This window comes from Poecilia formosa, unplaced genomic scaffold (genome assembly GCF_000485575.1).
Source record: "Poecilia formosa unplaced genomic scaffold, Poecilia_formosa-5.1.2 Scaffold122, whole genome shotgun sequence".
In the NCBI taxonomy this organism is placed as follows: domain Eukaryota; kingdom Metazoa; phylum Chordata; class Actinopteri; order Cyprinodontiformes; family Poeciliidae; genus Poecilia; species Poecilia formosa.
Window position 1 is genome coordinate 984,737 of NW_006800061.1, and position 22,934 is coordinate 1,007,670.

The following is a 22,934-nucleotide window of genomic DNA, read 5'->3' on the forward strand; positions in this document are numbered from 1 at the left end:
ACAAACGTATTCTTCATAGATTTTCCTGCTTATAAATTCAAGCGCTGTGGGTTTCTGTTTTACCTGCAGCCTTTACCCTGTGCTCAGCCTTAGCTTCATTTGTATGTTTAGTTTTTCTATGATTGCAAATAAAGTGTGAATTTATTTCTGACTCATAAATAAACCTACACGGCTGTAGAGCCTCCTGCTGATGTCTCTGTCAGTGCTGATGTCTCTGTTGTTTTGAACATTTAAAAAAAAAAAACCATAATCCACGGTTGTGTGTTAAGCAGTGATTAGCGGGAATTTTATTTATTTTTTTCCTCTACAAATGCTTGCCGAAACATTTAAGCGCTAAAACAGTTTCTCAAATAAATTGCCATCCAATTTGCATTAGCAAGTCAAACTTATTCTCATGGGCGCATTTCCACAATTACTCCAAACTACAAAAAGATTATTTCTGTTTCCATGACAAAAAAAAAATAGTGAGTAGTCTCACTAATGATCTCTACCGCGATCGTGGTTGTGAGAGTATAAAAATAGTGCCAAACCACACTATTCACTAATCAGCCCTCGAAGTAAACTGTCAAGGCTGATTTCTGAGCTGTTTGTCTGAAATGATTGCTGACCGACTCTCTGGCTGCCCTGTCTCACCAAATAAGGATTTGTTGCTGCCTGCTCTTTGTGACCAGACAGGCTCAGAGTGCAACATCCTCCCAACGCTCCCGCTGAGCTCATAGTCTTGTAAACACAACCGGATTCAGAGATGCCTTTCAGCTACTTGACTCTGGAATCATCTCAAAACCCTGCAATGTCACAAAATACACACACATGACTGAAGACAAGATAAATAGAAATATTTGCTAAAAAAAAAAAAAATGTTGGATTGACTTTGGGGTTCAAATTACAGGCCACTTTTACATCTTTTTATCATATTTCTTGTTTAAAATACACATTTAAGGTAAGTATTTCCAGATAATGATTCCATGCTTCAGCTTAATTTTTGAAAGTAAACGACGAAGTAACAGACAGCCCACAATGGAGTGGTTTACTGTTGATTAAAACATACCCTCATGTTAGAATGGCCTAGTTAAAGCCCAAAAGCAAATCGAGCATTGAAGTGGCAGCTGGTCAAAGCATGCCCCAAGAGGCTGGTCGATGTATTTGCAATGGAAGGCAGTTCAAAGTAGTACCAACTCAAATGCACAGCACTCATCTCTGATTTTTGTTGTAAAAAAAAAAAACAAGCTAACATATTTCCTTTCTCAAAACTGCACCACAATAAAGATACCAGAGTTTAACTGGATATACAAAACGTGTTTGAAATACAAGTTTCAGTCTCTCTGTCTCTCTCCAGAAATGTTCAACAAATGAGTTTGATGCTAAAGGGCTCCGGTGGATCATTTATGAATCTAATCATGTTTTGTTTTATTCCCTTTTCTAAAGCCTCACAGCTCCGACAACAGCATATTGTATTATAACCTAAAATTTAAATATTAAACCTCTTAACGTGCTCCAGATAATAACCCATGTGCCCTGCTTGTGTCTTCTCCAGTCTTGGGGAGGCACTTCCATTTAGCGCGTCGTATTCATAAACTTATTCATCATTGCTGCTGTTTGTAAAACATATGGTTGAAAATTTAAGTAAAACAAACGTCAAAATACACCGCTACGTTTACATTTCACTCCAATACTGCAACAAGAGCTGAAATGTTACTCGAGGTTTCTCATGAAGGTGACAGTGAGACCACAGCGCCCCATGCTGGACAAAAATGTGAATTGCAACTAGCTTTGATCGTTTAATAAGGTTTGCAAAAATAAAACTAAAAATAATAAAAAAAATACATCCACATTCACTGTGGATGTACTTGCATCCAGAGTGAATTTGCAGTAGTGATTTGCCCTAAATGATTAAGTTTCGCTGTTCTTAGTCCAACTAGTTTATCATAGACATCATCCTTCAGAGTTCAGTCATCCTGCAGGTTTTGTGTAGGATTTAGCTTATGAAGTTTTTAATTTCAAAAAAGCTAAACTTTCATTCTCCCACACAAACACAAAATTGGAAAATTGTCAAATTAAAATCCAGACTCTAAAGGATTAAAAAATTATGGATTTCAAGAATATTTGTATGGATGGAAAGATCAACAGATGAATCCAACTGTGTGGAATGATTATCATGTTGACAACAGGACATGGAACATTTAGAAATAAACATTGTGTTCTCCATTTTAGCTTGTTTTCCCTTAGTGTTCTTGACTCTTCAAGACTGTAGCAACCACAGTGAAAGGAGATATTACATGTATCTATAACTAAAAAAAAAAAAAAAAAAAACAGGAAAAGAAAATAAATATTTCTTGATTTTGAATCCTGCGACAGACTGGCGACCTGTCCAGGATGTACCCCGCCTCTCGCCCTGAACGTTAGCTGGAGATAGGCACCAGCAGCCCTCCCGACCCCACTGAGGGACAAGGGTGTTCAGAAAATGGATGGATGGATGATTTTGAATCGTCTTCCATTCCAAAATTTAAGGTTGGATTTTTCAGACGTAAATTTTAATGCATTTCTACCGAGTGGAAGCTGCTTTACCTGATAATACCACACAGACACAAGGCTAGGGCTTAAACATTTAATCTCTTTATACAATATATTGTTCTAACTTTCAGTTGCATTTTGATTATAAAACTGGAAACGGTCATTAGAAACAAAAATCGACATTTTCAAGCTGAAAGCCCTCTGCGGAGAATGACAGGCACATTATTCTTTGCTTCTTTTTTTACCCTCTTTTCTCTCTCTCTCTCTCTCTCTCTCTCTCTCTCTCTTCCCCATTTTCACACCATGTAGCATTAAAACTGCATTCACACATCAGAACATCGAGAACTTTCACAGCCACATGGCCGCCAGGTGACGGAGGAGTCTGCACCCGAGGAGGCGTGGAAAGATCACCGGCGTGTGGGAAGCGATTTGAGCCCACGGGCGAGCGATGTGCGTCGACTGGATGATGAGCCTCCCTGCCCGCCCGCCGCGTCGTCTCATGAACATTCATGACTAACCGCAGGAGGGATCTTTCGTTTTGTGTTAGCAACACACACATTTTGTTTTTAGACGTGTAACCAAACTGGAATACAATGAAAAGTATGGCTGAAAATCAGAGCCAGGACAGAATTGAGAACTTATCAGCTGGTTTAAACAAAATCATGCCTCAAAACAAAACAGTTTTCTTTTTGTTTGTTTTTTTTTTTTTTTTTTTTAAATGCAACAAACTATTTTCATCGACGTTAGTCCCATTGAAATTGAAGCAGCTACAGAGCTATAAACCGAGAGTGAAACATGACCGGTGAGCTAATAATACACCGCGAGTCGGAGCTTGTGCGTAAAAGCTGACGAAACGTCTCGACTTCAACAACAAAACGGTCACTAAGCTATTCTTAATCAGCGTTTTCCTTATATTCATAAATCGAAATGACCTACTCTTTCCGACGCAGACAGCTTGGTCAAAAGTGAGACCCGAAAAGCCAACAAAGTCTTATTAATGCCATGATTTCTTTTCTTTCTGACTTTTAGGTGTTTCGAGTTTATGGTATCTAAAAGTTGAACGACAAAACGAAAACACAGCAACACAAAATGAGAAAATACTCAGAACGAAAATAGCAGAGATTACTCCAACTTTTCTACATTCATCTCCTTTTGTTCACCAAGCTGCTGCTCCCACTTCAGACGTTCCTTTGAAACTGTATAATAGCTCCTCGAAACGTCAAACAGGAAACGCAATGTCCTCACATCCTCCACTCTGCAGTTTGTCTAAACTCATCCCCCTCCACGCCCCCCCCACCCAATCGATCGGCACTTTGCTGTTGGCCCCAGGACGAGTCCGTCGTGTCCGCACCGGACCGGCTCAGGCAGAGGGAGGCGTGCGGCCCTCCCAGTACTTCTCGTACGCCTTCTGGAACATATCCTTGCACTGCAGCTTGGCGTTGAGCCGGGAGCAGATGAGGAAGGAGCCGCCCATCTTGCGGTGCAGCGAGTACGTCTCCTCCGGAGGCGGGGTGAGCCGGTGCTTCAGCATCACCGGGATCAGGTTGTGGATCCTCTCGGTGGTGGACTGGGCGCCGAAGTCGAAGGTCTCGGACGACGCGAACGCCTCGCCGAGGATCATCACCGCGTCCACGTGGGCGTTTATCATCGCCTGGTGAAGGAGGCAGCGTGAGGGTACGTCTCCGCATTCGGAGCCGTCTTCGGCGAACAGGAGACGTTAAACTTTAGGCGAAGAAAAACCATCATTACCTTGGACTCGTATCCTGTCAGGAACTTCATCTCGATCGATCGCTTTAGCACTTCCTCTCTGTCGCCTTCGGCGGCGGCGCGGATAATCTGGTCGCACGGGAAGATTAAGAAATGTGGAGAGAATATTTAGCCTCCTAAATGAATTCCTGCTAAAATAACACACTAACCCTTCAGCTCTTATAAAGTGATGACCTTACCTCTACGTAGACGTCTGTGAAACTTTGATTAAAACCCCTAGTAGCACCAAAGTCCAACAGCGCCACCTAGCAATACATAATGAAACGGTCATTCATTTATTTTACCGTACTCCTCTCCATCTCATCTGCAAATTGTGGAATAAACTTTTCTGCATTTATTACTCAGCAAAACAACCTCGAGCTTTCATGTATTTTACTGACATTTTATGCGATCGACCAGCACACAAGTAGTGTAGGAGTATGAAGGGAAAACAAAAACAAAAAAACATTTCGAAATAAAACTCTGAGAAGTGTGACGTCTGATATCCCTAAATACAAAACCCAATGCTTATAGATAATAAATATAAGTCTGTAAAGGTTTGTTAGCAACAATACAGAACAAACGAGAGAATGAAACCAGATGACTAATCAGAGAGGAACTGAAGCGCTAAATGAAAACATACACATGCCTGCCACACTTCTCAGAGTTTTATTTTGAATAAACATGTTGAGAATGATTTATAATTTTCCTTCACTGCAAATTCATGCATGCTTTGTTTTGGTCTGACAGAAATAAGCCCATCAAAACACACTGAGGCCTGTGGCCGGAGCGGGCACAACAGGGCAAAAGTTCGAGGGGGGGAGGGAATATTTTTCGCGAGGCACATCATCTCTGCAGACAGTATTATAACCGACCGGTTTGTTTAGGCTGTGAGCGGACTCACCCTGTGCGTGTTTGGATCGTAGAAGAAGTTGGACCAGTTTGGATCGGTCTGCATGTACCTGAACTCAAACAGCTCTCTGAGGCACAGCAACAAGATGTTCTGGCAGATCTGAGGGAAGAAACAAACACTTCCAGTGTCTTGGTTTGGCTAACTGTTAACGCCAACTGCAGCAAATTTATATTTACTCGCAGCATACAGGCGGTGGCGCTACCGAAACGGGATCAAGAGGAACACGGAACGGGTCGCGGTGAACCGTTAGCCTCACCTCGTCTTTCAGGTCCTGCGAGAGGCTCTCTGCCTTGTCCAGGGGAAATCCAGGAACCAGTTCAGTAGTCAGGACGTGGCTGCTGCTCAGCTCGTCGATCACCTCCGGCACGTAGAAGAACGGGTCGTCCTTCAGCAGCTCCCTGCGTCAGAGGAGGGAGATGCAAGCGTCCATGAGCCCCAACGAAGCACGCAAGGAGTGCGTATTGTAAATCTGCATGTCGCGATTTACATAGCATCGTACTGAGCGAGGTGACTGAGTGCAATCCCATACAAGATTAAATGAATTTGAACATTTAGAAAGCAATGAGAAAAACACAAGAGAATTTTGTCTACTAAAAAGCCATTTGTGCTCATATTTGTTTTTTTTTATTTTATATATATATATATAAAAAAAAAATCACTCCAGAAAAAAGATGTAAAAAAAATCCAAAAGCAAAACACAGCAAGGGCAACAAATACACACAGAATGACTTAAATATAGGCTGCCATCCAATATATGTAAGTTGTTTTCTACTGACTAAAGTTTTATGGCAAACATTAGAGGACAAAAGTGTATAAAGTTTGAAAATCATTTTTTCACACTCAATTTTCAATTTTCTGTACTTAACCAGACATGGAAAATGATCAAATTAAAACTTCACACTCTTAAAAAAAAGAACTCTGTGGCATGTTTCCAATTACACCACAAGGTGGCGGTAATGCACCAATCTGAACACAGCAGCTACTGTTAATTTCAAAACAAAGGTGCTGTTTTTCTGACTAACCACCTGCGAAACTCCCCAAAACTAAAGGATTGTCCATCCAAAACACTGGAGAATTAATCTGTGGTAGAATGACTTCACAATAATTGAATAATTAAAACACAAAAAATTAAATTAAATTACATTTTCTTCAGCAGCTGTTGTAAAATTTACACAGGAAGGCTTGGAAATATAAAACTATCAGAAGGCAACATGAAGGGGTTTTGTGCAGATTAAAAAAAAAAAATCACACATTTTCTCTAAAGTACCTGAACTTTTTTGCACACTGAGCTTCTCTGATGTAGTCACACTCCAGGGCCAGCTCTCTCCTCATCACATCTATCAGATGGTCTGGAAACAGACCTAGAGACGAGCAAAGAAAATAACAAATTCAAGAAGGAAAAAAAACATTTACCAAATATTTTAAGTGTGTGTTGACAGGTAGATTTCTTTCCCCTTAACCAAGATGGAGAAAGAGTCAAAGAAGTCTCCAGCTTGCAGAGATGCAACCGCTCTCTGAGACGTTAAGCAGATGTCTGACTAAGTGAAAGTAATGCAGGTCTTGGAGGCCCAATGGAGATGAAATAAAACAGAAAGGAGGGCGAAACATAGAGGGAGGCGACCGGCGTGCTTTTGGTCAACGTGTTCAGCAGGCTTTAGGTTGCTGCGTGTTGGGATGGGTTTGGTGAGTGCGTACCCTCAGGCAGAGCGTTGCTCATGTTCAGCACAGTCATCAAGTTGTTGACGTCACTGTTGATGCTCTGAGCCACACCAGGATACTGAGGACAGAAACAGAGAAAAAAAAAAAGTAGCTTCGTTTATTTCAACTCAGTAATTTCATGTCTTAAACTCAATCTTTTTAATATACTGTAGTTCTACTATAACTAGTCCTCCCTCATGTCAGCTGGACTTGTTCTACAGAGACTCTGACCTGTCTGTAAACAGATCAGAGGGATCAGATTATGGACGGCGTACGCACACTCTCTCCAGTAATCCTGTTGGTCCTAATAACACGGGAATGTCCTGTGTCCACACACACGTTTACGCCCTAACCTGTATCTTCATGGCCACCTCCCTGCCGTCCTTCATCCTCGCCAGGTGCACCTGCCCGATGGAGGCGGCTGCAAACGGACGATCCTCGAACGACACCAGCTTGTCCCTCCAGTTTGGACCCAAGTCGCTGTTCAGCGCCTTCTGCACATGGAGAAAAACAAATGTCTTGTTCTATTTTTCCCCTCATTTTAAGTGATTTTAAATGAATAGTAGGAGTACAGTTACTTCATCCGGCAATTGAAAATTCCAATCAGATCCCAGATTAAAGAAACAAACTTTGTTTAGAAAGTTTTTTTTTTTTTTTTTTTAAGTAATCCTCAATCTTCTTCTCAGACCTTTACACTTTAACACAGTTCCCATACGGATGTAAATGTCCACTTGGGAACTAGGGATTGATGAATAACTCAGTCAGAAGCTAACCTAAGAGGATTTAGCATGGCGAGTTGAGCAATTCTTCACCGGCGCAGGCAAAGCGTATGCATAGCGTAGCATAAGTCTGTCATTTGTCAAGTCTTTGCCCGTCATATATGTACATCTCATCATATATATTTAAACTCATGATTATCCATGCACCTAACACAGATAATAGAATTAAAGTTATCAAGTTTCTTTTCTGGTAGCGAAGGCAAATACTAATACAAATAAATAATAAATGAAAAAGTCTCATCAATTACAGAAATAAAATCCTTCTTATAAAGCGACTTTTAGTTTCTTTCTACTGATATTTTAACTCTTAATCTAAGGGGTCCTTGTCATCACCCTAATCTTTTTATCCCTATAAAAGTTCCCTATCCGATTCAAGTCTAGACTCTGGTTCCACCACTTCAAAATGCTAATATTATTTTCAATCATTAGAAACATGTTGGTGAATTTAAAAAACTGATTTAAATCTAAATCTTTAAGTTTAACGTAAAGCTGGGTGTATGACTAATTTGCATTCATCCGTAAATATGAAGGTTTTTGCTGGAGAGAAGACACTTACTGTCATCTGTTTGATTGGCATGAAGTCGGCGCTCTGCCTGACACGCTCAAAGATCTTGGCGAGTTGAGGATTGATGAACGCATCGTCTAAAACACACAGAAACACAAAATGTTCCTCAGCAAGACATGGAAACTGAACTGAAAATTTGCAAAAGACACATTTTTTCAAAAAAGTACTGGACCTAAGGTTTTTTAAGATTATAATAACTATATTAACAGGCCCGCAGAACAACATAAAATCTCACATGCCTACTGGGGAAATAAATCCTGATAAGCAGATTAACTGCGGAGGTATAGGAGCTCCAGACGTTTTGGTGAAAACTGTGCTCTACTTGGCAGCGACTGCGACTATTATTAACCTTTGAAACAGCTGGGACCTCTGAAGGTGAGCACTATTTTGGACTTGTGGTGAAAGGGAACAACGGCGGAACGATCCAAGAGCAGCATTCCCGCTGTGACAGATAAACGTCAGCAGAGGGCAGCGATTTTTATTGATTCACTCAGCTTATCTGCACCATTTACAGGATCTGAGGCCGAGGACCGCCTCCGTCATTATTTAGGAATCACCGGTTTAAAGACAGCAGTCCCCGCTCTGCCATCCGTGTGCGCCAGGTCTGAACCTGACAGGAAAACAGTGGGAAGATTATGTCCTTTTTGCTTGAGTACGTACGGCTATGTTTACTCATTCCCTGAATTGCGCTTTCCAAGTTTGGACCAGCATGTTTATGGTGAACCTGAATACCACAGGAGGGAGCTAAGCAGGACAAGGTCGAGCTGTGGGACAGGCCAGTGGTGGTAAACAAATTCAGGACGAGGTGTTTATTGCCGTTACCTGAGCTGGGTTCATAACTTCGCCGCAAGCCTGTCTGCTGCGGTTAGCGGTGTACTTTAATTATCTGGAGATTGCTTGAAAGCAAATAAACCTGTAATCCAGATGCAGGTCAGTGTCAGTGCAAAAAGCTCCGACGGAGAAATAACGCAGACACGGCCATAAAACATCTGTGTTTTCATTCCTTTTGCACAATCAGCTCGAAAGGAATGCATCCCGTTGACAAAAATGAATTTTAAACACATTAAGGACATCGATCCCCCCCGTCGACATCTTCTAAAACACTTTGTGAATCACAAACACTATCGTGAGGCTTTGAATAAAGTTTTCGAGAATAAACGTTATTAATTTAATGTTCTGCAGCTCACCTTGGATACTTAGAGCTTGTCCAAGTTTGAGAGCGGCTCCTCTGACTTTGCACAAGGTCCTGACGATGCGCTCAGCGTTGGCCTCGGACAGGAAGGGGCTGGAGTCCAGAACGGCTTTCTTATTTTCACCTGGGGAAAAAAAATAAACAAAAACATTTTATTTGGGTTTCATAGACGTAGGCTTGAATGAAACAGCAGAGGATTCTGATTCACATCTGGCAGGTTTTCATTAAAAACAGATGGGATGAAACCGGTCAAATTCACAAAGTGTAACTTTTTTTCCGCTACGTTTAGGAGCGATTAAACGGGTTTTCTGTTCTATGACTGTCTCGGATTTTGTTAGAGAACATCAGTGAACAAACAGCATCATGAAGATCAAGAGACGCAGCTGAGGGGTGAAGGAGAAATCAGTGGGGGATGTTTATAGCAGAGTTGTCTTATAAGACAATATCTTTAACCCTCGAACATCTCACAGTTCTGTTTCCAATTTTCCACAAAACTATGTAGCAGACACGGTGAACACCCGGGCAAAAACGTTGCAAAATGACGCAAAAGCTCTGAACGGTCTGACAACTTGGTTTGGCCACAGACAAAATAAGCCTGACAAGCTGGATTCTCTCATATTTCTGTAAAAGTAAACAAGGAATGTCCTGAGTTTGGGAAAAAAAAAAAAGTGTCTGAACCCGACCAAACATTACAGATATTTTAAAAAGGTGCAGCTTTCTCGCTCCCAACCTCGTCCAGAACAGAACACGACCCGCTGTAGTTGTAAACATGTGGGGACGACAGTCCGCCGGGCGTCGTTTACAAAAACGCGCCGAGGCGGGGGAGTGATTGTGCGTGTTTATGTCAGTGGGCCATCAGGTAGACACCTCAGGAGGCTTTGGCAAAGATTTACCCATCGTTCGGAGCGTTCTCGCTGGGATTAGAGAATAAATGTAGATAAAAATACCGGCCAGCAGAAGCACAAAAGCCTGGGATTTACGCCGGGCAGCTCTGTTACAGCTTAGGATTAGTAGGTCATTGGAACAGAGAGGCAGCGCTTGCTTAAGAGGCGAGCTCATCGGGGAGGCGGTTTTTGAAATATGCGTAACATGTGACGACGTGCATGAGAGACGACGAGATGTTTTCATCTCGAGTGGAGAAGAACGCATAACATGCGATGCATGTCTTAATACAGACACTCAAAACATTAATATTCACACCAGAATAATAACTTCGACGTGTTCACTGTACCTGCAGCTCCGTTCATTCCGATGCTCTTCTTTGCGACTTCTGCCAGGGCTCCAATACCTAAACCCACAGCTAAACCTGTGCAGAAACAGAGACACACACACAGATATTCCATTAAATTCATTTATAAAGAAATAAAACATCGATGCATTTTTACACGTAGGTACAGATTACACTCAAAGCAGCAGGGACACTAGAAAAAACAAAAAAAACGGCGCCATGCAGTGACCTGAAAGAGCTTTTCAGTCAAACTGCAAGCATGTAAACATGGAGCGTTTCTCTGTGTGCAAAAGTGCGGCGCTTAACTCTGGCCAATGAAAGCTCCGCCGTGGAGCAGAGCAATGCAAACCGAGCCGCTTCCTTTGAGGAACCTATCTGTTGATAGTAAAAACACAAAGCAGAGGACTGTTTGTGAACAAGTTCCTCCATGTCGAGCTTTCACCTTACGTAACCTCGCATTACGTAATCGACAACAAATCTGCGCCGTGTCGCTGAGCGTGGATAAAAAAAAAAAAAAAGGAGGACGCTGTGCGTCTTTACCGCCCGACATGCAGCCCGATGTCCTCAGCAGTAATCGCAGCCTAAATGTACGGAGTCTGAATACGTGAATCCAGCATAACGCTGTTCTTTTAATGCTGATGTTAGAGGCAAAACAAAAGACGGACTCCTAATCGTGCAATTAGAGGCGAGTATGAATACATCTCTCTAAGGTCAGTGTGTCCTCATCCCTGTCTGACAGGCACTTTTCCAACTCGAGCACAAGCGTCTGTCCATCATCTGATCCGACGGAGCAGCAATGCGTTTACAAAAATACTGCTCTGTGTATGTGCTCTGTCAAACGCCGTCAATTAACTATTATTTACACAAGACAATTTCGAATACAGCTGGTATGAAATGAATACATCTATAGTTATTTAAAGATGGCTGCTATTTATAAAACATATGTTAGACAGTAACATTTAAAACACCTTAAATAACAATTTTAAGTCGTACCATAAAAGCACATGCAGTTATTGCAATATTTATTTGCATTATTAAAGGAAGGAACAAGGACACAGCACAACTCCTGCCACAGCTGCAGATAACCAAACAGCTCCTAATGAGCAAAAGGTTTATCAAGGAAGAATATGGGCGGGTTTTATTTTAATGACTGTACTTCAAATGAGTTCTCTGTAAACTAAATAACTTCATATGTGGGTCTTTTTTTTATTAATCAGTGTAGATTAATTTGGTGACACTTGGAAATAAACATCCGTGTCAGAGTATCAGCATTGAAATCACCTAGTCTATCTTTTTCACAAAGATCACAGATCTGAGCATACACACAGCAAACTTTTATACCCCAGTTGGGGTACCTGTTTGCTAGGTTTCCAAGCCACTGAACTCAGACATCATGTAGTCCAATTTCCTTCTTATCACTGGCTAAAGAACCATACAAATCTTCACTTGTGCACTCAAAATTAATCTGGAGACATGCAGCAACTTTTATCTTAGACTTACCCAACAATTCCATAATTCTATGTTTTTTTATTTTTATTTTTTTTTTTAGATATGCAAGATGATTTTCTCACTCAAAAAGTCCTCAAAACCCTCAGCAAAATCTTTGACGTCAGTGAGAATCACGGCAACGGCAAGAAGACATCGGAGCTAGGTTGTAGCCAGGGAAAGAAGCCAACCGAGTCATGACTATAAACCTTGATGCTGTTTTTGTTTTTCCTTCTCCCCGTACTAAAATGTGTACATTTTCCACACACGGCTGTGTGAAAGGCAATGGACCTGTTGACGTTTCTTGCCGACCGTTACTGGAGAGCGAAGGACGAGCAGAGGCCACGTTGCTAAACCTGCTCTGCCCACACTTTTCAACACCTTCTAAGTGTCACGACCGTCGACATGCTGAATCAGCTACCCGCCGCATGGCGTTGCGGCCCCAGTGGGTCCCGCTGGACTGGAAACGAGCTGCAGCTAAATTCTGACGCCCGTGTTTGTGTCGGCCGCGTCCTCTCCCAATTTATCCCAGATCGCTCTGGGTTTAACTTTTGTTCGCCGTGTAGTCGCTTTCAAAGTTCCGGTTTAAAGCTGACGACAGATTGTCGTGTATACAGCATCTTAAATTAAGCTACAAGCTACAGACTGGATGCGCTGTAATCTGAGATTTTCCCCATTCGTCTGTGATTAGTCTGAGATAGATAAACTACAGGGTGTTGAGGATTCTCTGTAACATTCGCAGCATTTACCCCGGAGGCGATGAGGTTAAGAACCGTCATTACAGGAGCGTTTTAGACTAGAAGATAAAAAGTCTGTAATGTTCCGTTACTGATCTTGTAACACTGTGACTCCGTCACGTAATGATTGTGAAGCAAGCGGCCCAATCTTAAAGGAGTGAAAGACCAACTCGAGTAATAAAATTACTCCGGTGAAGCTTGACCAACGTTTAACACCGCCTGTTCGAGACAAAGAGGACCCCGTCCTATCGGGTCTAGTAGCCATGACCCAGTTATCGGTATCAGGAAGGAAGGAAATAAGGAAAAAGGAGAAACGGGGCATGAGGGAGTAAAGACAGAAGGATCCAAGGAATACAAGAAAGGCAAAGTCTGACATTTGAAAATATTTCAACATGAACAGTCGTGACGCGGCAACTAAAATTAATCTACCGGCTACTCTTCTTTCGGTAAGGGCATTTCAAAACTACATCTGGCGAGCTCCCAACAGCGCATTTGTTATTGCAGCCAGCTACTGGCAAGCATATCGCCTCAGTAATCAACCAGTTAATATCTGCTTGTCTTCCTCATAAACGGATATCTCTAACTCCAGCCCTCCAGGGCCTGTTAACCGCAACTTTTACACGCGTCTCTGCTTCAGCACGCCTCGTCCTAATAACTGGACCGTCAGCGGGAGGCCGCAGAACAAACAGGAGACATGCAGAGTCGGTAATTTGGCCGTTTGTTTCGAGGCTCCGTGGACTTGCGGTTAAAGATCCGTGGAAGACATCAAAAAGATTTTATATTCTTTACTGAAAAATTTTAATTGGGTGGCCTGTCTAGTGAATGTTAAGCTAATATACAGAGTAGATGCCAATATACCTGTAATTACCAGTATGTTACATTATTTCCTGTTTGATTAGGAATAATTGTTGCTTTGAAAATGAAAATCGATTAGATTGTGTGTGTTCATTTTTGTTCTAAATTTCTGCTTCAATACCAGATGTATGAACCATTTAGTCAGGGTTATGACCCCTCAAAGGAGTCCGCTGATAATAGTTTTTATTTATTCTTTCATAAACATGATCTAATAATTGTGGTTGTAAGGATATTTGTTGCAGCTGTGAACCCGGAAAGGACTCTAGCAGTAATGTAATCTAGCTCACTGATTGGGTTGTTTTTTGCCATGGTTACAGTCTGCTGCTGATGTACGTGCACACTCGCAGGAGGGCACCCATGACCGCAGATGTAGTCAGACTGACAGCCGATGAGTCACCCGCAGACTCAGACGCAGTAATCTGGTCGTACCTCCAAAGTTGGCCAATCTGCCGAGCCGGGTCACAGGCACCTTCCTCTCTCTGGCTTGTTCGCTCAGCTGCGGACGACACAAAAGTGACGAAACCTTCGCATCACGTTGTTAAACCGGGAAGCGCAAAGCTGATGTTTGCCAGGAGTACGAGCGCCAGCTGTTGTTATGGGAACAGGAGTTACCATCTGCTTGTGCGGCTTCGAGTCAGCCCTCTTGCTCTGGCTGGTTTTCTCAATGTCCTCAGCTGTCAGTCCTCCCACTGAGGACTGGTCCTGGTGGTAGCTCCTGAACTGGTGTGGATAATTAACCCCCTGCAGCACGTGCCTGCTCAGGCTGTGGTTGTACCGCTGATGTCCAAGGAAATGCCTGTAAAACACGAAAGACATATTATTACCGTTAAATACACAATCCGACAGAAATGTCACTTAAAAATATAGGCTGTTAACAGAAACAGACCTGGCGTGTTGGTGGTAGGATCTTGTGTGACCACTGAACTGGCCGCTTGGATCTTTGTATCCCTCAAACATTGACTTTTTCCCGCTCGTGTTGCTGGTCCCTGCCAACCCGTCAGTACCCGTCTCTGTGTGATGAGCTGTAAAGTCTGCGTGTTCTTCCCTGAACTCCGACGATGCGAACGGCGTCTCATCCTGAGGAAAATCCAACTCCGACTCAGAGGTGCTTTGCTGCTGACCAGACAGCTCCTGGAAACCAAAGGAAGACGTACTCGGGTTACAAATCAACTAGCGAGACGCCGCTCTGCCGCAGACTAACCGATTAAACGGAAACTCGCCTGTATTTTCGACATGGCTACAGACAGGCCTTGCTCTGCGGCTGATTGGACGGTCTGGACAGCGGCACCGACGCCTGCAACTCCTGAGTAAAAAAAATAAAATAAAAAATGTCATTAGGAATTTAAAGATGTGTATTTATCCTAAGTTGCTTACAGTTTGGTCTGATATGAAAGTTGTATTTTTCCCTTTTGCCAATCCAATACTATTGACTCGTGCGGTTTGTTGACTTGCCTGAGCTCCAGGTGCAAAACAGCAGGAGACACATTTTGGCAATGGAACAACTGTCCACCAAATCAAGCACAGATGCTGTGAAAGCTGATCTGACACCGTGCATATTTTATACATCACCCAAGCCATATGTTAAGCGTAGCACAAGACGCAGATTTTTACTGCTGCAACACAAAGAGGGATCTTTTCAAACATCAAAAAACATTAACTACATGAATTTTAAACATAATTTTGTACAAAGCTTTGGGTTACGACGCCCTGCGTGACCCCGAGACATCTTACTAGTGCGGCTGTTATGAGCTTATGTTGACTTTCAAAGCTGTAGTCTTTCCCTTCCATTTACCCAACGCCTCCAACTAATACTGCCAATAAATACGTGTTGGATTTTTTTGTTTGTTTTTAAGTACAGAAATCAGTATAGACAAAAGAAGAACCCACTGCTAAGGTACTTGCAAAAGAGATTTTTTTCCCCCACAGATTATCATATTAAGAATAACAAACTTCTATGTAATCAAAAAGTAGCGCATAAATGAAGAGGAAAACAATACGTTAATGGCTATGCAAATGTTTTCCAGGAGAAAATTGGTGATGGCAGCATAATGCTGAGGGATATTTTTTTATCTAGAAGAGACGGTGGATGGGGAGAAATAACGGAGGCTGGGTTAAAGGTGAACCAGCAGGAACATAAATCCAATATCACAATTTCAATGGTTTAGATCAAAGCATATTTACATTGCGTTAGAAATGTCCCAGTCATAGTCCAGACCTACAATCCAGCTGTGAATCTGTGAGAAAACCTGAAAACCACAATTCGCAGATGATCTCTGGCCAATCGAACTAAAACTGGAGCTTTTTTTTCCCCCACAGTCACAGTCAGCTAACCAACATGGCTAGCTAAGTAGCATCTCAATTCCCCACATCGTTAAACATCTAATATTTGGTTCCAGGTCCACATGCTGCTAAATAACTTGCAAATAAAAAGAAATGTGGGAAAGGTGTTAGAAAGCCGTTACACAGTGTACATACCGGTCCCATTGCGCACGGCATTGCTCTGGGTCTCCACCACAGCCTGGCTCAACTTGGCCAAGCCTCGCATAAGCAACATCATATCACCCGCCATGATGGTGCTGGACACAGAAAGAACAACAGAGATTAACGCTACCTTATACATTCAGGGGAACATAATAAATTAATACAAATAAAAAACAAAAAACAAAAACACACATTCAGATATGTAACCCCGTCCACAGAAACAAAGACCTGAAGATGGACTAGGAAGCAAATGGAAAGGAATAAAACTTGTCAACACTCTCGTTCCTGCCAATAAGTGAGCTCGCCAACAAACATACACAGCTGTTCTGACTTTAAATCGTCACCTAAAAATACACGACCTCCACTCTGTCCCCTGCTTGGATGAGAACACACACACACACACACACACACACACACACAGATTGGGAAAGGCGACTCTTGCTCGGGTGAGCTGTGAATATGCAGTCCAAGACCGAATCTGAAAATGTCACTGGAATTGAAAGGGGAGGAGTGCAAAACAAACGCTGCAGCTATTTCAGGACACCAGTCACTGTAGGTGCATGTGTTTGGTTTATGTTCAAGGCCTGAAGCCGCACTGTACCGCTCTCTGAGGTGTTTTTTTTATTTTTTTATATTATTATATATATATTTTTTTATATATATTTTTTTTTATTATACGAGACTGCTTTCTATTAACCTTCATCTCAAAGCCCTACCACTAAGCAAAACAGATCGGGGTTAATTCAGGCCACAAAGAAAATAAGATCTGTGAGTCTTATCTAAACAGCAGAGCTTTCATCTGCATTCCTGAGTGTGTCGCAATATTCTACTGCTGTTTTGACACACAGGTGATCCACCGAGGGTGCGACAATGCGCTTTGACACAACACAGTCGAGGCCAAGTGGAAACAGCTCATGCTGCTGAGTCTTAGCAAAATGTGAGCATGCGTGAAGCGCTATACATACACTGGCAGTCGGTAATTAGGTCATCTCCCTGCTTCAGGCCTGTTTTGTGTATACTTTACAACTCATGTGAACATGGGTGGGGAAAAAGAAAAAAAAAAAAAAAAAACAAACTTAATCATCTATCTTATCAGAGTAGTATTGTTTAACGTGTATTAGTCGGACTTTTGATCACGGCAAGAGGCCGCGGCTTTTGTTTTGGTTCTACAGGACCGGGAGGTAAAAGCAGTGAACCGTCATTTTCAGGGAACAAATCTGTTCATTCACAAATAAAAAGCTGACTAATAACATGAGTTATTATGGGGTTCTATGTTTTTTTTTCTTGTTTTTTTTTTTTGCAAATATCACCAAAAATGGTAGTAAATAAAGGCTGAAATTAGATTCACAAATTAAGCGATTGCTAATTGTATAGTTGCCTTACTAAGAGTGAATATTTTATAATAATTTTATGGTTGGTAGTTATTTCCAGGAAAATCCATTAAGTGCCAAGAGTGACCACTTTCTGGTCACACTGCAGAGTGAGGCAGCGATGCCCCTCCCCCACCTGTTGCTTGCTGTGCGTTTCAATCAAAGAAGGCTTTCATAGTTTTCCCATGCTTATAAACGATGATATGAAGCAGTAAAGAATAGTAAAAAATAAAATAAAATAAAAATTAGCATTAGATAACAAACATGAGATTGCAACAAGTTCAGCATTTTAGGCTTTTTAGCCTGGCCAGGACTAGAAGGGTCTGCCCTGTGGAGGGAAAGAACAGAAAACAGGCAGGAAGGGTGTGTTGTCAGGGCAACAGGCATGCATGTGGTCATGGGATCAAAGTCGACCTATCAGGAAAGTGGTAGCAGTAACTTCATCCTTGCAGTTTTATTATTATTATTATTATCATTTTGAGTTTTTTGTCCTCTCTTCAGTCCCATAACAGAGCAACACATAGAACAAAAACAAAAAATACCTTATTCCTATGATAGCAATACATTTGTAAAATTATAAGCAGCGTCTGCTAAGCAGCCGACTGCAGAGTGGCTACAGATACACTCACTCACTAGTTAGCCAATATCAACTTGCTGTTTGCGCAGTGTAAGTTTTAAATCTATTTTTAATGAAAAAATAGATTTTCCTAATAAAAAAGGTTTATTGATCTGCAGAAAACAGCTTGAAAACTATCACTTAAATTTAGCTGGTGTTAGCTCAGCAGTTTTTTTTTTTTTGTCTATTTATCAGAGAAATAAAATTATATATTTTTTATAGCAACAATAGTACAAATTGTAGCTTTTTTGTTTGAAATAAAAACTATTTGATCATGTTCTATAATTAACTTACAACTGAATTATAAAGATTCCACGAAATCATGCTACTTTCACTCAATCGTTAAAGTATTATTACATCCAATGCAGCCACGTTAATAATAAACCTATAATTGTTATCGATCTCAAAGATGACACAGGCAATCAACTTGTCAGACTTTGCGAAACAAAAAGCAAACAACTTTTTAAGAGCTTAATAAAACCGTTCATTTAAACACCTTAGAAACACATCAGCTGTGGGTAAACAGATTGATTGAGGAAATGCTTTTTTACCCAACACTGTAGCGAGGGAGAGGAAAAACACAGAGGCTATTCTTAAAGCTCACACTCTGTGCTGATGCGACGTATTGTGTGCCGAACTTTCTCTGCACAAGAACACACATGTAATCCTCAGCTGGCGTCTGCTCCACGGGACGATATGGGAATAGCTGAGCAGCTTGAGTCACTGTCTGAATGCTGTTAGCTGCACCTCATGGAGCCCCGACAGTAAATCATCGCCGCCCTTGACCACTGAGCCTGAGCCAAAAGTGGGAAACCGATTCCCGTTGCTGTGAAGTGGCGAAGTGCCACTGCGGCGGCATCACCACTTCTTACTGGGGAAAGCTGAATTAGATCATGTTCCCTGAAAGATGACGAAGCTGGAGTTTGGTCTCAGTTCCATGTTAGTAAATGACTATGTTTGTTACAAATGGTTTGTAACGGGTACACCACGCTGGTGAAATTTGTAATTGTCAATGTCATGTTATTTATTTTTACAGTTTTTGAATAGAATACAAATCACCTATGCTTTAACGAGTGAGTGGATAGTCTTGCCGTGTATACTCTGTTGGAATCAAGAGAGAACTGTGCAACATTAGGAAGACATAAAATTGAAAAATTATTGTTTAATATTGCTCTTGGATTACTCAAAATGTCTTTATAGTCATCACAATGTTTCTCATTCACCGTCTACGTATTAGATCTCGGCGAATGAGTTGGATTCCGGATTGAACTAGAGATGTGATACAGAATCTCTAGTTCTTCTTACTGATTTCAATAATGTTTTTTTAGGTTAATATGGGCTTTTAAACAGGACAGTTATTATCGACAAACCCAAATTAATGAAGCAAGATGTTAATTGTTCTCTTAACATAGGTTTGTTAAGATTGGTGATTTCGGAGGCAATTACAGAAGAACATCAATGTAAACGTTTTGTTTATCTCTGTGACTTTTTTGCATGTTTGTTGCTCCGAATGAACCCCTCATTTTGCACCCAGACTATTATGGATAAACAAAGTTGCTTAGCCTAATTTTGGAGAAAACTAAGGATTCAAACTTTTTTTTTTTTTCAGAAATAAAAATACCAAACCTGTGTTTTGAAGAATCATACATTGAAAACGCTGGGGGCAAGGGGTCCCCGCAGAGAAGGCTTTTATAAATCTCAAAAGTGATGTTAAAGAATCTCATTTCTGTGTAAAATGTTTCAGATCAGATTCATTGAGATGATTAAGTGAAGTTTAAAAAACAAAACAAAAAACTAGAATAGCCCTCAGACAGAGGCACCCTTATTGATATAGCACATTTAATACTGCAATCACAGACTCAAAGTACCTTAAAAGAAAATAAATTTAGTAAATTATATACGATCGCACAATAAATCAAGAGAGTAAGGCAATGAGTAAACAATAAAACATCCTAGTAAAATGAATGAGTCTTTCTAAAAGCTTGGAAAAACCGATCATAACAACCTCTAAAACGATTATATTAAATTGTCCGCTGTAATAATTAAAAATAAACTCATAAATACACCAGTCTCGCTTTAAAAAAAAAACGTAAACATTTATAGTTTTTACTATCTAGCTACTCGACGTTATGCCATAACATCCTTTCAGAAACACTTTTACGCAATCCTCAACTTGAGAGTTATTGCAAGCAGTTTCACTTCACCTTTTAAAGGGTCACTCCGCTATATTCTTCAAAAAGCGACCACAGTGGCCTCCTTTTAAAATCTGCGACCGACGGCTTCCGTGGAGCCACGAGACTTGACGAAAACTCACGAGCCGTTTGCAAGTATGAACTCCCGAGTTCACGCTACCATTTTGAGCGTCTTAAAGCGTCCGTAGCCGTGTGGTTTGTGTCATTCGGCAGCCAGGGCAAAGTTTGTATGAGCAGCTCGCTAAGTTTAGCATTAGTGAAGGCGGCCATAGACCCGCCGCCATATGCCAGGGACGTCAGCACGCTGACCAAGAATTTGCAACGTAACCCGTTTCAGGCTGAAGCTGCGGAAAACAATACGACTGTTTCAGCATTAACTGGGTTATCGGTGCGTTGTTTTGCTCCCACGCGTCGATGCACGAAAATCAATGTTTGGGTTTGAGGAACTCACCAGCCAGCAGCTGTCCTGCAGAGTCTCTGCTGCTGGTTCCTTCCAAGTCTATTAGAGGTCAACAGTGGCAAGCGTCTCAGAGTAAACACTCCCCTTTTGCGGTTGCACAGTTGAGATATGGAGAGGATGTTGTTGTTATTATTATTTTTGATTGAAACTGTTTGTAAGAATTGATTCCTCTTCTTCTCCTTCTCCTCCCGCTGCTCCTCCTGCAGGCAGCGTTTAATCCAGGCTGTCTGTCAACACGAGGTCAAACCCTGTTTCCCAACTTCATGTAGCAGCCAGGGCCACTTATTGGCGCAACCTTTATCTTGCGATCAAAAGCAACCTTTCACACGGCTCACCTGAACAGTTTACTTTCCCGTCCCCTCGGTTCTTATTCCTGAAGTCATTGCTATGCATCTACACGGTATAACCTCGGATTTGCAGGGCTCTGGTTGTATTTTTTCCTCTATTAAGCCCCGCCCACTCTTTCTCATTGGCTCTTGATAGTTTGTTTACAGTCGAGGGAGTTATATCCGGGAGGCCCCATGTTGTTCCTGAAGGAAAGCAGTGCAGATAAGCTCTGGCGGCTGTCAATGGCATGTCAGGTGAATGACCTTCACACGCATACAGATTTACACTCAAAATATACATATGTCCAAGTGTTGTGCCAGCAGAAAGCAACACAAAAGCAGCAAAATAACTTATTACTCACATTTCTGACTAACTGGTTTTTTGGTGCCATCTGCTGGTGGTAAGACGACAGCGCGGTGACGTGGACTCTTGTTTTTCCGCTTAACTTGGCGGTGTGCAGAGTTTGACGTTTCATACGTCTGTAAAGTCTCGTCTTTGAAAGATGGGTAATAAAAAAAAAAAAGTGCGCAGGATTGTAGCTATGGGCATATACAGTCCTGAAGAATTTTAGGAAGGGGATTTTTAAAGAGTGTGAGATAAATGTAAGTTGTTTCTCTGGAAAATAATCCAAACTCTAAAGCTTGAACCAAAGCTAATATTTTGTCTTTTTACACTACTTTCTTTATTATTATAAAGAAAGTAGTCTTTATATTCTTACGAATCAAAGAATAAAGTGTAATGAATTGCAATTCTGTGCAACTTTATAAAATTGTCGCATGTTCACACCCTTTTAATTTCTATTTAGGTCAGGTGATTTATGAAACATATTTTCTATAGTCTTCTGTCATCCTACTATAAGGAAATGTTAATGCACAACACAACGATAAACACAGAGATTGACTTCTTTTCTGATTATATTAGTCAAGGATTTGAAATAAAACTTATAGAAAAATGTGTAACAAAAATAAAAGTTGTAATTGAATAAAATATGCTATTAAATTAAATTGCGAATTGAGCACGTTTGTGATTACTCATCTCAACACTTCATAAAAATACTTTATGAACTAACATAAGCTGACAGCTTTTCAGAAAGCCTGTCACTGTCAGTGTATTGACAGTAGAGGGCGCCACTAACCTTTGTTATGATTCATAAACGTTTGTCACCTATGTCTCCAAGTAAAAATACATTTCTGCATCCTCTTAAGTTAGCATGTCTTCTGTAGAACTCTGTAGAGAGTACAAAATGTACTCATACATTTTGTGAAAAATTACTAGAAATAAAAAAAGCACAAATGAATAATCAATACAAATTGTTTGATACATTAAATCAACATTGAGGTAAAATTGTGATTTCAAATTCTAGAAAACAGTACTTCAGTTCTGACACCTACAATAAATTGCAATAAAAATGCAAAATGGAATTACAATTAGCTTCAATATGGGAGAAAAAAGTAAAAGCATCTAAAGTTTCTTTCTTTAGCAAACACTCTTGAGGACTGAGCTTGAGTCCGTCGCCTCACACACACACAAAAAGAGGTGCGCATGTACAGCTTCTCTGGCCAAAAGCACTCACGAATCACGTCTTCTCTTTCCCAGCAACTCCGGATGCTGCTGCTGTTGTGGACAGGTGTGATTTGAATGGCAAATAAGCTTCATGCAAACCCAGCAATTAGTGTGGGTAAGGAGTGCAGCGTTGGAGGGGTCATAGTTTCAGAAGAAGTGAAATGCACAAGATGGATAGATGGATCGATAGATAGTTAGAAAAATATCACACACAAA

General features: G+C 41.2%; 1 protein-coding gene and 1 long non-coding RNA gene across 6 annotated transcripts; both read right to left on the reverse strand.

Moving 5' to 3' along the window:
* Positions 1–2,591: 2,591 nt before the first annotated feature.
* LOC103144166 (atypical kinase ADCK3, mitochondrial-like) lies at positions 2,592–21,256 on the reverse strand. Of its 5 annotated transcripts, none has more exons than XM_016675884.1 (17): positions 21,164–21,256; positions 16,185–16,285; positions 14,930–15,012; positions 14,596–14,840; positions 14,322–14,505; positions 14,139–14,205; positions 10,636–10,710; positions 9,400–9,528; positions 8,204–8,289; positions 7,222–7,362; positions 6,866–6,947; positions 6,438–6,531; positions 5,427–5,568; positions 5,162–5,269; positions 4,458–4,523; positions 4,261–4,347; positions 2,592–4,162 (listed from the first exon to the last, which is right to left on the reverse strand). In XM_016675884.1, the coding sequence occupies exons 2-17, from the start codon at positions 16,276–16,278 to the stop codon at positions 3,872–3,874; spliced, it is 1,974 nt and encodes a 657-aa protein (XP_016531370.1). In that variant the 5' UTR covers positions 16,279–16,285; positions 21,164–21,256; the 3' UTR covers positions 2,592–3,871. The 5 variants fall into 5 exon arrangements, with proteins under 5 accessions (XP_016531370.1, XP_016531369.1, XP_016531371.1 ...); XM_016675883.1 differs by having other exon boundaries at positions 20,820–21,239; XM_016675885.1 differs by lacking the exon at positions 21,164–21,256 and adding an exon at positions 20,381–20,640.
* On the reverse strand, positions 12,182–14,128 carry LOC107837204 (uncharacterized). The gene is made up of 2 exons (XR_001663207.1): positions 13,469–14,128; positions 12,182–13,404 (listed from the first exon to the last, which is right to left on the reverse strand). It is a non-coding gene; the product is annotated as an uncharacterized LOC107837204 (long non-coding RNA).
* Positions 21,257–22,934: the final 1,678 nt, after the last annotated feature.

Excerpts from the sequence above, each read along its gene's own strand:
- LOC103144166 (XM_016675884.1), bottom strand. The coding sequence starts at position 16,278 with ATGGCGGGTGATATGATGTTGCTTATGCGAGGCTTGGCCAAGTTGAGC. Across the intron at positions 10,711-14,138 it reads CAGATTGGCCAACTTTGGAG|GTTTAGCTGTGGGTTTAGGT; the intron begins GTACGACCAGAT and ends GTTTCTGCACAG. Across the intron at positions 6,532-6,865 it reads GAGCAACGCTCTGCCTGAGG|GTCTGTTTCCAGACCATCTG; the intron begins GTACGCACTCAC and ends GCTCGTCTCTAG.